Below are 12803 nucleotides of genomic sequence, written 5' to 3'. Positions count from 1 at the left end.
TATATCTTCATGCGTGTGAGGGAGAGAGGAAGGAAGACAGAGATAGATAGAGAGAGAGAGAGAGAGATAGAGAGAGAGAGATAGAGAGAGAGAGAGAGAGAGAGAGGAGAAAGATACATCAGAGAGAGGTTATCACAGACAGGTGAAGGAAAATTAATTGAAGGGTTATCATATTCTGTTGGAAAACAGGAAGTGTTATGTATGGGTTATCAAGACTCTAGACTCCGTACCAGTACTTTTCTAAGCAGCCAAGGTACTGCTGTACTGAGTGCCTTATTTTCTTCTTTCAAGTAGCTACTGTTTGAGCAATTCTGACCAGCTGGTACAGGACTGAATTGCCCTGCCTCAGAACTGGTGAGGCAGGATAGAAAGGATGTGATGTCACACATGATGTAACTTTCAGCATTGATCACTGATGCTGTCACTCCTTGTGTCCCTCTTACTGTTACTCCCATCACAACATGAAGGCTTGACTGAGATACATGACTCCCCTCTAACCCCCCCCAGTCTGTGTAAAAGAGAAGCACTGCCTCACCTGCCCCTAATGTAGAAACGCCACTGTGTGTGTGCGTACACACACAGACAGAGACAGAGAAACACACACTTAGTCAGCTTCAAACACTACTGAGGAAAACAAACAGCACTTCTGTTTGTGTTGTTGAGACTGAGAATCGATGCTCTGCCTCTGAACGCTGCCACGGAGGTGAGAGGATTGTAAGGGATCTCTGGGTCTCCCTCCCCATACATCTCTTGTCATCGGGAACAGAGGCCAATAGATCCTCCATTGTCATTAGGGATGCACCGATCCGATATTTGTATCGGTATCGGTACCGATATTGAAGACATTTCTAGATCGGGTATCGGTTTATTATTTTTTTTTTATGTATATAGGTAGTGTATTATGAGTGCACGTTGCTATCAGTAGCGATTAGCATGCTAAGCGGAGATTTAGTTATGTCCTGATGTTGATTCGCTGAATACTGCTTTGGTAATCGTGGGTCTTTTAACAGACTAGAACCAGCAAATACATTAACAGGTCACCATGCTGAGCCTTTGCAATGTAACGTAAAAGTTGACTCTAGCGGATATATGATTGCTAACTAATATGAACACTAGCGCTAGTTAAAACGTACATTATTTGTGATTATTTTTAGCCTATGTTATGAATTGATAGTGATGACTAGACATGATGTTATGATGAAATGCACCAAGATCTCATGTCATGCACTCCTCATTTCTCTCTCTCCCACGTGTGTTCACACACATTCACACAGTTACCATAGTTTCGCGCTGTTTTTTTATATCGGTATCGGATCGGTATCGGCCGACACTAAACCACAGATATCGGTATCGAGTTCGGAGGTGAAAAAAGCGGATCGGTGCATCCCTAATTGTCATCCTTGCATCCACACCACACTATGACCCTCTGACTCATTCTTTATTTATGCATGAGTCATCGCTCTGGGTGTATGCACCAATCTCTCCTTAGGAGATTCTTTACAAAGGAAACCTTACATGAAATTGGTATGTTATTCGTTCTCTCTTTCTCTTTCCCACTCAGTTATTTAGTCTTTCACTAGTCACTACTTTTGACATTTTAGTTCCATGTAGCTGTTCCTACCCTACCACAAATCCTGTGGAGATGTGAATGTATTCCAGCCCTTGAACAGAGGGTCTACAGGGGCAATCTATCCAGCTTGCAGCTTGTTCTCAAAAAATGCTGAAGAATTGAGACAATAACCTCAAGTTAATTTCACAATTGGTTGAACACCATTACTCATTACCCATAAGCCATGAAGCTTCAATGAAGCACAAGTGACAAACACACTCAGCCTCGTAAGTCCCTTCATGTCAAAACGCTCACTAAATACACTAAATATAACTCGTCGGGAGATAGGAGTAATGTAGCTAAGCAACCACGCATCTCAGAACAATGAGGCAAGCCGTCAGAGCAGCCCGAGCATTCTGCGCTGGCACACAAGGCGAGAACAGAAGGGGTGTAGCCCAGGCTGAAACTAATAGCTCTGCCGACACGTGCAGTTAGATGCAGTGGCCTTGTGGTAGTCAACAGCGATCTAATTTAGATGGAGTGCTCTGTGTGCGCCTAAATCAGTCCAGGTTTGTTGCCCTAGGCTACAATCAATAGTGTGAGTGAAGTGAGGTAATTTAGCTTGCTTTTTATTTACTTTGTTTTAGCGTTTACACCACAGAGACTCCTTGGGCGGATGAAACACATCGTTTACAAGACGTTCTTTTGACGTTTGTTAGGGTTAAAGTCTCCCCCCTGAGGATAGGGTTTAACTTCCTCACAGGTTCATTCAGTTAATGGCAACAGGCTCTCACAGCTACGCTATGGTGGGAGAAACTTGGTTCAAACTGAGGCTTAATCAATCGGCTTAATACAAAAAAGGAGGAAATCTGGTCACACTGTTTGGGAGGTTGCACTCTGTCAACCCTAGTCAACCCTAGGCATGCATTTGTCATCACATATCATATAGGTTTGCAATATATGTATTCTATGTTATCTACAAGATCAGGAGTGGGTGCTTTTTTTGGCTTATACTTAATTACTGACTGAATGTAAAAAACGTCAGTGGCTAGAGACTGGAGCAAGATAAACCGGGAATAAATTCTGCTCCCTCCTGTCAGAGGCCTGCCAAGAAGATTAGATAGGAAAGAACGTAGCAAAGCAGTGCAGATGCAAAAATACAGTGTTGGATCATGCACAATGTGACCATGGAGCAGGGGCGGACTGGGGGGAAAAAGTGGCCCGGGAGTTACTGTCAGACCGGCCCACTCAATACACGGCGCGCGGCCCACTAAGTACACAGCGCATTGCCCACTCAATGGATTGCACGTATCGGTCAGTGGCCTACTGGGAAAAATACCCATACACTTAACATTATTTTGGTTGATTACAAAGAAATTACATCATATATGCTTGTTTTTTAATACCATTTGGATCCACCAATTTGCCTGGATGGACACATGGAATAAAATGATACTGGCTATTGTAACACTCCAAGGTAGGTAGCCTACAGTTTGCAAGATGAATAGTATCAGATCAGATCAGATGGCTATCAGATCAGATGGTTATACGTATAACTACAAAGCCTATTGGTTAGTACACTCAAAGCGTATTAGATAAATATACTTGAAATTAGTGTTGTCAAACTATGACAATATTTAATCGCAATTTTTTGTCTATTATAAATGTCCCTTCATTTATTTTGTATCCATTTATCCATGTTTTATTCCAGAATCATCTATCTAGATAACATATTAACATTGTTTATAATGTAAGTGTTGTGAAACGCAAGCTTTACTTGGCCAATTCAACACCTTTAGATAACATATTAACAATCTAGATAACATATTAACATTGTTTATAATGTAAGTGTTGGTGTAACACAGTGATTTTAGCATAACAAACTAGCTGGTTAACTTATTTGACACAAGTTACAGTATTAGAAATGATAAGATTGCCCTATTTACAACTACCACCATGGATAGCTTGCTCATCGATTGTAAGCAAGTGACTACGGCTAACATGTTAAAATAGATAATCTCGATGTTGACAACAGCTTGCTTATTTTACCAGATCATAACGGTCTCAATTTAAGACATAGCGTTAGCTAGGCTTGCTGTAGGGAACGTTACCTCATCTGTGAATAGCAAGCTAACATTTGGCAAGGTCAACGCCACATCTTACCTTATCACTGTCACCAGTCAGTGGTTTTCCAAATAAAATGTAGGCTAGAGTAATTGACATTTAATAACACCTAAAACTAAATCAGACTGACGGAACAGATTGACAGAGGCAGCAGCAAGCTGTGCCTCATCCGTGTTAAGGGCTAGGGCTGACTGCACACGTCAATACGGTTGCGTGCCCTGGCTGGGCGTGTTGCGTGTATGCGAATCCAAATGTAAGAATCCCAGAATCCTCTACCTCAATCGGCACAGCTGAGAACACTTCGGCTGTGTAAGAACCAATTTTCAGGTGTTCATTAATAACGTAGAGATATGTTCTTACGTTGAACTTCCAAAGTCCGTAAAACACATTTAAGAAGTAACATAAAAAAAAAAAGGTCACCATAGGTGTGAGGACAGATTGCAAGTAGTAGCTAGTATAAAAATCAGTCAGTGCTCTGAAATGTTGTTTGTCTTAGAGAAAACAAGATTAATGACGTCTTCAAAAGTAAAAAAAATATATATCATATACTGTTATGCGCTGCGAGTGGGCCTGATGGCGGTGGGCCGGTTGATGATGATAATGGGCTTGTGTTTTGGGCCATCGGCCCACCGCGGATTTCCCCGGTATTCCCGATGGCCAGTCCGCCCCTGCCATGGAGAGACAGGAGATCTTCAAGGAAAGGTCAGCTTTCAATTCATGATGCCTTTAAGGCCTGGACCTGAAAGATTGTGTATTACATCCCACTGGTGATGACTAAGAGCCAAATTCATGATTTCATGTGTTATGATAATTTAGTTTAAAAAGATTTAAAAAGATAACGGAAGATAAATAATTTCATTAGGATTTGAAATAATGTTTAGGTTAAAATATATAATTTAGTATTGTATTTAAAAGCTGAATAACTTGTAAGAATGTAAGCTTCCAATCAGATGACGTTACGTCAGTATAATACCTGCGTGTTGGATTTTTAGTTTAGATTTGACCTCAGAGATATTGGAAGCGACATAGTTTTTTGACCGTGTGAACTTGTAATTCTACGTTTTCTAGTCATTTTTTATTGAAGTTTTACTTGTCTAACTTGCGTGTCAATTAATAGTTTCTAAGACTGAACTCAAAATTGTGTACAGAAGACTCAGAATCAGACAGAGTGCCACTACAATGACATTTCACAGATTTCTAGTCCTTTGTCATGCTTCAATCATCACAGCACACCCAGTGAACAGTGAGAGATTTGAATGAATCATTAATCTTACAGAACCACCTTTGAACAGACATAACTGTGCATTAAAAAAAATATATTATACATTTTTATAATTATTAACTGTAACAAAACACAATTGGCCATCACACATACGACGGGCAATTTGTCTTTCACATATCTACACCATATTGCACAACCATTATACATTATCATTATATTTATACGTTGTATAATTGTTACTGAATAGCCAACAGCCAACCCAACACTTTTATAAAATAAAAAATATATGGCATTTTAATATTAAGTGGTGTTTAATATTTATGATTTGGAATCTGAGTTGTCACGACTACATAATAGTAGGGAGGGGTCATCTCTGGATAAAACATTTTTTATTATTATTTAAAGGTGAAGGATAGTAGATAGATAGTAGATGTAGTGACAAAACAATATTTCTACTATAAAGATACAGGGGAAGGATGGGATTTTCCAATATTTCTGAGTAACGGTATTCTATGCATCTAGGTCCAGAACCATGACAAACCAAAGAACCCTTCTGCAACAACGGAACAGAACACTTTCACCCTTCACCTGCAACATAAGTACACATTCCAGCCTCACCAATGCTGTGTTACGATACCAAAGCTCTGGTGATGCTACAGTATGTCCAGAGGCGCTGTCTAAAATTACCGCGGAGGAAGATAAGGGGGCACCCAGGCCTTCAGCTTGCATTAAGTGGGACAGGCAGGCTGGCCAGCAGTCAGAGGCCACGCTGAAAGACACGGAGACACACAGGCAGGCAGCACAAAAGACAACGTGCCCAAATCCAACAGACACACCCCTTGGTGGAGCAGAACGCTTCCTCAAGTAGCCTCAAAATGTCTGGGCAACCCTTTTGCCTTCAGGCCAAGCCTGTCTACTTCTGTGTCTTCAGATCCTCTGATTTGATCTCATGTAGCACTGATATCACTGACACAGCTGTCAGCAGATACCAAGCTGTGCAGTGTTCCAACCTTATTCCCTGCTGCCTTAAAAGACATTCTAATGACAGTAGCATTACTGGGGCATTACTCTACGATTTAAGCTCCGCTGCAAGCACGGCTGCTTTCCATGAGTCTGAAGGCTCAAGTTCTGTGTGTGACTGTTGGTTTTCAAAGCAGGTTAAACAGCCACTGTCTTCCCTACTTGACACATAACTCAATGACAAGGGTTAGGTTTGGATAATTCCCATCTGTAGAAGCTAAGAATATGGCTCTTAAATTGCCCGATGAGGTCATTGACTTCAGCCTCATTATGGAACAAGGTGTGCCTGCGAGCTTTGATTAATGGACAGCTCTCAGTGTGTACACATAGCACCAATATTTCAGTAGTAGGCTAACTTTTTAAACCACCTCCAAAAAAAAGAGCAACAAAGTGCAACAAAGTAGACATTTAAATTGAATTTGGCTCACCTTTGTGTCACACTTTCATGTTACTGCCGATACTCTGGGAGAGCTGACAGGTGGCGTTAGAGCCAAACGAAGGACCAGGCATATACCAGGTCAGCAGGGCAAGTGACTTTAGATGTAGTCCGTTTATGCAATATTTCGCTTGAAATGTTCACAGTTAGTTGGTGTCAGTAGGTTTTCACTTTCCCTCCCTTGTCATTGTAGTTCCTTATTACCTTGTTGGAAAGAACAGGTCAAACTGTGCCTGAAAATTAAATATGCTCACCAAAATCAATAACGTTTATTAGACTGCACATGTCATGGAAATCATTCTACCAACTTGTAGATGTGGACGGCGATATATTTTTTTTCAAAAAATGGAGAACGCCATCATTTCGCCCAGTGGTAGGAACGCTACCACCAGGGAGCGACTCGAATGCTTACCCTTCCTAAAATCGTTGGTAACGTTGCTCACCATCGCCCTCTAGCTACATTTCCGGGCATACCGGAATTGTCTTTTTTGTTTGGGCTCGTCAAGATGGCGGCGGGAATGTATCTTGAGCATTATCTGGACAGTAAGTATATTGTTGTTGTAGCCAATACATGAAAAAACATGTTTCTGGCGTTTTAAATGCCGTTTACATGATATACATTACAAAGAGGACAAAATAGCAAGAGGTTTCTCCTAGGATCCACATATCGAATTGCCAATCAAAAGAGCAACAAAACCAGCAAAACAGTAACCTTAGCTAAGGTTAGCTAGCTAATATTAGCTGGCTAATGTAACAGATGTTTAATCTAACGTTGTTTAGCTTATGCAGTGTTTTTACAATCTAATAAGAAGGGCATTGTCCTCTTCTTATACTGCAGTACCGTAACTGTCCTATATTTGCTACAGCAGCGCAACTTGTAAGGATTAGAACTTAGAAAAGTTAGCTAGCTAGTTAGCGTTGCCCAGCTAATGTTAGTGGTCTGTTTCGTTAGTTAAGAAGTAAGTATACTGTCTAGGCAACCTATGCCAACAATTGTTTTTATCCTGTTCAAAGGCATAGAGAATCTACCGTTTGAGTTGCAAAGGAACTTCCAGCTGATGCGAGATCTGGACCAGCGGACTGAAGGTAAGAAGCTTGTTGTAGTTTTAGTTTTTAATGGGGCTCTGTATATTTATAATATTCTGTCAGTTATGTAATGTCAGTCAGTTTAACGGTTTATTGATTTTCATTTTCCTCCAGACCTGAAAGGGCAGATTGACTCGTTGGCGCGGGAGTACACGACTAATGCTCGCACACTGTCCCCGGAACAGAAGCTATCTCTGCTGCGTCAGATTCAGCAGTCCTATGGAAAATGCAAAGAGTTTGGAGATGATAAGGTCCAGCTGGCTATGCAGACCTATGAGATGGTGAGTGAGTTGATTTAGCTGAATTTGAGTTCTGGATCAGCTTATTGAATAGCTACTTGTCTGGGTAGGAAGATTTGTACCATCCGCATCTGTTGAAAACTGTATTTTCTGAGAAGACGTTTGAAATGTTGTTCACTGCTTTCACATCAAAACTATGTTAACCAGGTTGACAATAAACCATTTAATTTGTTCATCTTACAAGACAAGTCAAGATATCTATCCAGTATGCAGGGCTTAGCAAACCATCTAAACTGTGTCAAATATTGCTATTGTTCCAGTATGAACTTGATGCCCTGTAAAGGAAATGTGTCCTAATGAGTGTGCAGTCAGACTGTAATAGACTGAACATAGTGTGTGTCACTGGGTCACAGGTGGACAAGCACATTCGCCGCCTGGACACAGACCTTGCGCGCTTCGAGGCTGACCTGAAGGAGAAACAGATTGAAAGCACAGACTATGACTCTACCTCAAGCAAGGGAAACAAAAGTAAGCATCTTATAGAGAGACAATGAGACTGAACATTTTGTGTCAGCTGCAGTCGATCAAGGTAGCCTAGAGGCTCAATTTACCGTTGATAGAATGTGTGTGAGCTTGGCTTGTTTGATTGGTTGTGTGTGTATGTGTGTGCGCTCACTGTTTTAGTAACCATGTCATTCTTTGTTACCTCAGGCGAACTCCGTGGCCCTAAAGAAAAGAAAGTGGCACGCACCAGGTCAAAGGTGAAGAACTCTGATGATGACTCCAGCCCCAAGAGTGCACAGAAGAAAGTCAAACTCATGCAGACGTAAGCACACTCAAGCCAAGCTCTGAGCGCGTTAATGTTTTTACACTTAGATAAAAAAAAAGATTTTGCAAGCATGCCTTAGTTGGCAAAATTCCAAAGTTTAAAAGGAATAATTGGTGACATTTCAGTCAGTGTTCCTCATCAGACATGCATACAGAAAAGTTAACCTCAATAAACCTTGACATTTTGAAAAACTGTGGGATCCTGCTATTCTCTGTTGGGCTTTCTATGCATTTTTTCTGATGAACTTGCCTACATTTTTATCAGTCATGCAAAAGGGTTTTATGGTTACAAATTTTTCTCATTTGGATATCTGCAGTGGTCGTCATCTCTTCTTTTGTTTTTAAACTCAGGACGGAGTTCGCCGCTGTACCCGCTGTGACCTTTGGAAATGTGCACCCATCGGATGTGCTGGACATGCCAGTGGACCCCAATGAGCCTACTTACTGCCTCTGCCACCAGGTGTCCTATGGGGAGATGATCGGCTGCGACAACACCGATGTGAGTTCCACTTCATGTCCCACCCCTTGTTCTGTCTCTGGAGGCTTATAGGTTCTCAGTGTAAGGCCATCATGTAGTGCTATGCCAAGTTTGCTGTGGATTTACAATCATACTCCCAAAAAAGCAGTCAGTATGTTCTTACATTCATGTTACATACTGCCAATGACAGTGAAGTGTCATTCTTACACTCACTGTTTCGATAGTTGGTGGACAATGTGTTACGTGGACTGAGCCACTCTGTAGAGTTTTAATGGAAGCTGGATTTCTACTTCCTTTAGGGCCTCTTGCTGACCATTTATATTTTTCTTGTTTTTTTGCCCTTTGCCAATCACATCCCTTATATATCCATGGTGTGACTTAAACCTTTATATTTGTGTAAGGTTACGGTGCAAAACCATACCACCGTTATGAGCGTCGCGAATTCTAAACCCCATGCATTTCAACGGGAGCCAGTCCATTGTGACGTAGACCAGCGATCTGGGCGACGCGACCGATGAAAATTCGAACATGTTGAAACTTATGCAAATGAGGAGCGATTTTTCCCGGCAGCGGCCAATGATATTGTTTGGTGTCGTCTTTGACGGTTTGAAAATTGTAGGACTATTGCTATTTCCACACGCTACACCACGCCCACTCAAAGCGATGGAAGCGGGTCGCGTCGCTGGTATGGATTCGCACCGTTACAGTACGCGTGTGTGCCAGATCTAATATATTGTTAGAGAATGGTGCTTGGATCTGAAGTTGATTGTGTGTCTGTGTCCTTGTCCTGCCAGTGCTCCATTGAGTGGTTCCACTTCGCTTGTGTGGGACTCACCACTAAACCTCGTGGAAAATGGTATGTGCCCCAGTTCTGATCTTATCTTTGCTCTTTCGTGTATTTCCACTGCAGTTTGGGAAAAGAACACCCTTGTTGTATGCCTTGGACAGCATAATTAATCTCGTCTCACCCTGCCATTACCCCCTTCTCTGTCCATTTGCAGGTACTGCCCACGGTGTTCACAGGAGAGGAAGAAAAAATGAGTGCCCTGAAGTGAAAAAAGATGGAGCGAGAAAGAGAAAAAACAAACTCAGAAGGAAATGGGCAAATGGAGGAAAAGGGGACCCTTGTTCCCTCTGCATACACTAACATAGAGCTGCTCTCTGCATTGTTTGGTGTTTGTCTCCATGGCCTCTGCTCTCTCCTCCCTCCACTTAGAAGAGCAAGCAGAGGTGTAGTTACGGTTATAGCTTAATTTATGTTTCCAGTGTCAGCCATGTCTTTGTTTTGACTTTTTACGGGGATATTTTTTTACGTACTTGCTGTTATAGATTTTTGTTGTTGTTTTTGAGAGTTTGATTTTGTATGCTTCAGTTAAAGTGGAGTTAAAGAGTTAGGTGGTGCTAGTGATGTCATATCCTCCCCCATGGACCACGTCAAACGGTTTTAAGGGACCTTCATAGTCTCAATCTGGATATTTGTAATCGGGACACTACTGGACTTTCTGGACTGCTCTGTGATGTGGTCTTTTCCTGGAAATAGTCTACATATTTCAAACCATGCCACAGCAACTAGTAAGTGAATTGATGACAACCTGACATGACACTGTCACACAGACTTCACACTGTCTACTGTGATAGGAATGAACCAGTTTACAGAAGGGCCTTGAAAGATCAGGTCTTAAAAATTCCTGGTTTTAAGCATTGCATGCCATTTTTGTATTTCAGCTCGACTGAAGAGTGCTGGATGTCCACATATGCACTAACAAGACAAGCATTAAGCCTATAGTATTTATGAAGTATATGTTTCCAATAGAGGTATTTCCAAAACACGTTTGCAAGGAAAATACATTGAAAGTGAGTGTTTAAGAAAGTACTTGTCAGAGTGCAAATATGTATCTATCTGCATTATGTAATTGTCAGATGTTTTTATTGTGTTCTTATTTTTTTTAGCCATTTTGATGTCTGGCACAAAGAAAGGTCAGTAGCAAACAGTAGCCTCAGTATTGATGGAATTCCTAACCGAAGGGTAGACATCCTATTTTATGGAGCTCAGTTCCATGATCCATACTGGAATGCGAATGATCATTATCGTTATCAAGTCAAGCCTCGATTAAAAAAATGGTCACCTACGCCCATTCATACACTGTACCTTCACAGTATATGAGGAGTTTCCTTTTACAAAACTGGTGCTTTGACAGAGAATGACATTGAACTAGCAGATCCTGCATGGAAGTGCTTAGCATCATTTTCGGTTGTTTAAGCAAATGTTTATAGAGAACTGTACTAATGTCATATATTGTTTTGCTTTTTTGTATGTCTTCCATTGCAGTTGAATGAATGATGAAAAAGAATAACCAAACCTGTGTGAATTTGTTCTGTTTAGGGTGTTCTTCAAAGACTTTCCACAGACTAGCTTTGGCTAATGATAGGAATGAATATGTCTGCTGATGTCCGATTACTACTCAGTCTGCAGTCCTGTTCTTACTCTCTCGACTGGTCTACAGTTTAATTCAGTCCTTAATTGAGCAGAGCTGCGTTCAGCAGATGAACGCATCCACTGGGACTAATTATGACTAGGTGATTTAGCCCATAGATAAAAAATTTAAAAAAAAAACACTGGTAGGATTTAGCATACACTGGAGATTTCCTAAATAAATTTGCTTTGAGGATGTAATATGTTTTGTTGGTTTTAAGGATTCGTTTGAATCAGTATCCGAACACTAGTAATTGTTGCAATATGTCTGCTTATCCTCTGTGAACCAGATAACAACCCCTTTCCCCAATAAATCCCTAATAGTGAGGAAACCACTGTTGATTTACATTTACAGATACATTTTTTTCGCCTGTCAACATTCACTTGCCTATTGGGTTGTATATGTTTGAAATGTGTTTATATAGGGCCATGCATGTACCTCTACCTATATCTATGAAATAGTCATATGGTTGTCAAACGTCACACCGTTTGGCATATAGGGACCCTCTGAGGGGGACTTACAGTGCATCCCTGGTGCAGTATATACCTAAGCCTGAATTGGGACAGAGAAGGTTATCTGCATTATTTTTAGGCTAACCTTCACATCACCCCTATGTGAGGACCTTATAGCATGGCATAGCTTATAGCTTGGCAGGAGTTTGCCAAGGAAAAGGAAAGAAGGGAAATCATAAAATGTATCTTTGTTCCCATGTTCCAAAGCAACATGTAGGGTAGGCCAATCACAGCTGGTATACTTTATACAGTGGTACACTGACACACACAAACAAGTAATTGAATATATATGTAATTCCACAATAAGTTAATAAGTCATTTTGTTTCAACTGTACCGCCATGGGACAGTTAAAACACCCGTAATGCTGGAAAGCTGCCAAACCAATTCACTACAAAAGTTACCATTCAACAAAAAAACATTTAATTTCAGTTGTAATTTTCATTCCATCTGATATTTTCATAGTACTTCATTTTATAATAGTTATTGGTAGACAGCTAAAATATTCAAACTAGTTTTCATTTGTCTTTACAAATATTGCCTGCATATGACTTATGTTGTATGATCGATTTGTAATCTCATAGGCCTTACACCATTTGAGACAATGTGATTCTATTGCATAGGTACAGTTGGTAGGCTACAGTGTGTTACCTCTGTACCCAGTTGACCACCTCACGCCACGAAGGCCACCAAGTCTTGAAACTTGTCATTTTTTTAAGAGCATAGATTTAAAACCACAGTCATCTAAGATTTGTTTAACTATGATCTAAGGACAAGAAGATTTTCATTGTGAAAGGGAGGTGGTGACAAGCTGAACCATGCCAAATGACGATATCT

At 40.8% G+C, this 12803-nt stretch overlaps 1 protein-coding gene across 1 annotated transcript; it reads left to right on the top strand.

Annotated features, from left to right (window-relative positions):
* The first annotated feature begins 6847 nt into the window (after positions 1-6847).
* Positions 6848-11341, top strand: ing4 (inhibitor of growth family, member 4). The gene is made up of 8 exons (XM_080837722.1): positions 6848-6894; positions 7366-7437; positions 7552-7718; positions 8090-8204; positions 8388-8502; positions 8856-9003; positions 9777-9838; positions 9984-11341. The coding sequence occupies exons 1-8, from the start codon at positions 6858-6860 to the stop codon at positions 10021-10023; spliced, it is 756 nt and encodes a 251-aa protein (XP_080693848.1). The 5' UTR covers positions 6848-6857; the 3' UTR covers positions 10024-11341.
* Positions 11342-12803: the final 1462 nt, after the last annotated feature.

The sequence above is a fragment of the Sprattus sprattus genome (genome assembly GCF_963457725.1).
Source record: "Sprattus sprattus genome assembly, chromosome: 4".
NCBI lineage: Eukaryota > Metazoa > Chordata > Actinopteri > Clupeiformes > Clupeidae > Sprattus > Sprattus sprattus.
Note: the sequence above shows the minus strand (reverse complement) of the source record. Positions and strands in the feature narration are given on the sequence as shown.

Bases quoted from the DNA above. Each gene is read 5' to 3' on its own strand.
- ing4 (XM_080837722.1), top strand. From the start codon at position 6,858: ATGGCGGCGGGAATGTATCTTGAGCATTATCTGGACA. The intron at 6,895-7,365 runs GTAAGTATATTG...TCCTGTTCAAAG, and splicing joins TCTTGAGCATTATCTGGACA to GCATAGAGAATCTACCGTTT. The intron at 8,503-8,855 runs GTAAGCACACTC...TTTTAAACTCAG, and splicing joins AAAGTCAAACTCATGCAGAC to GACGGAGTTCGCCGCTGTAC.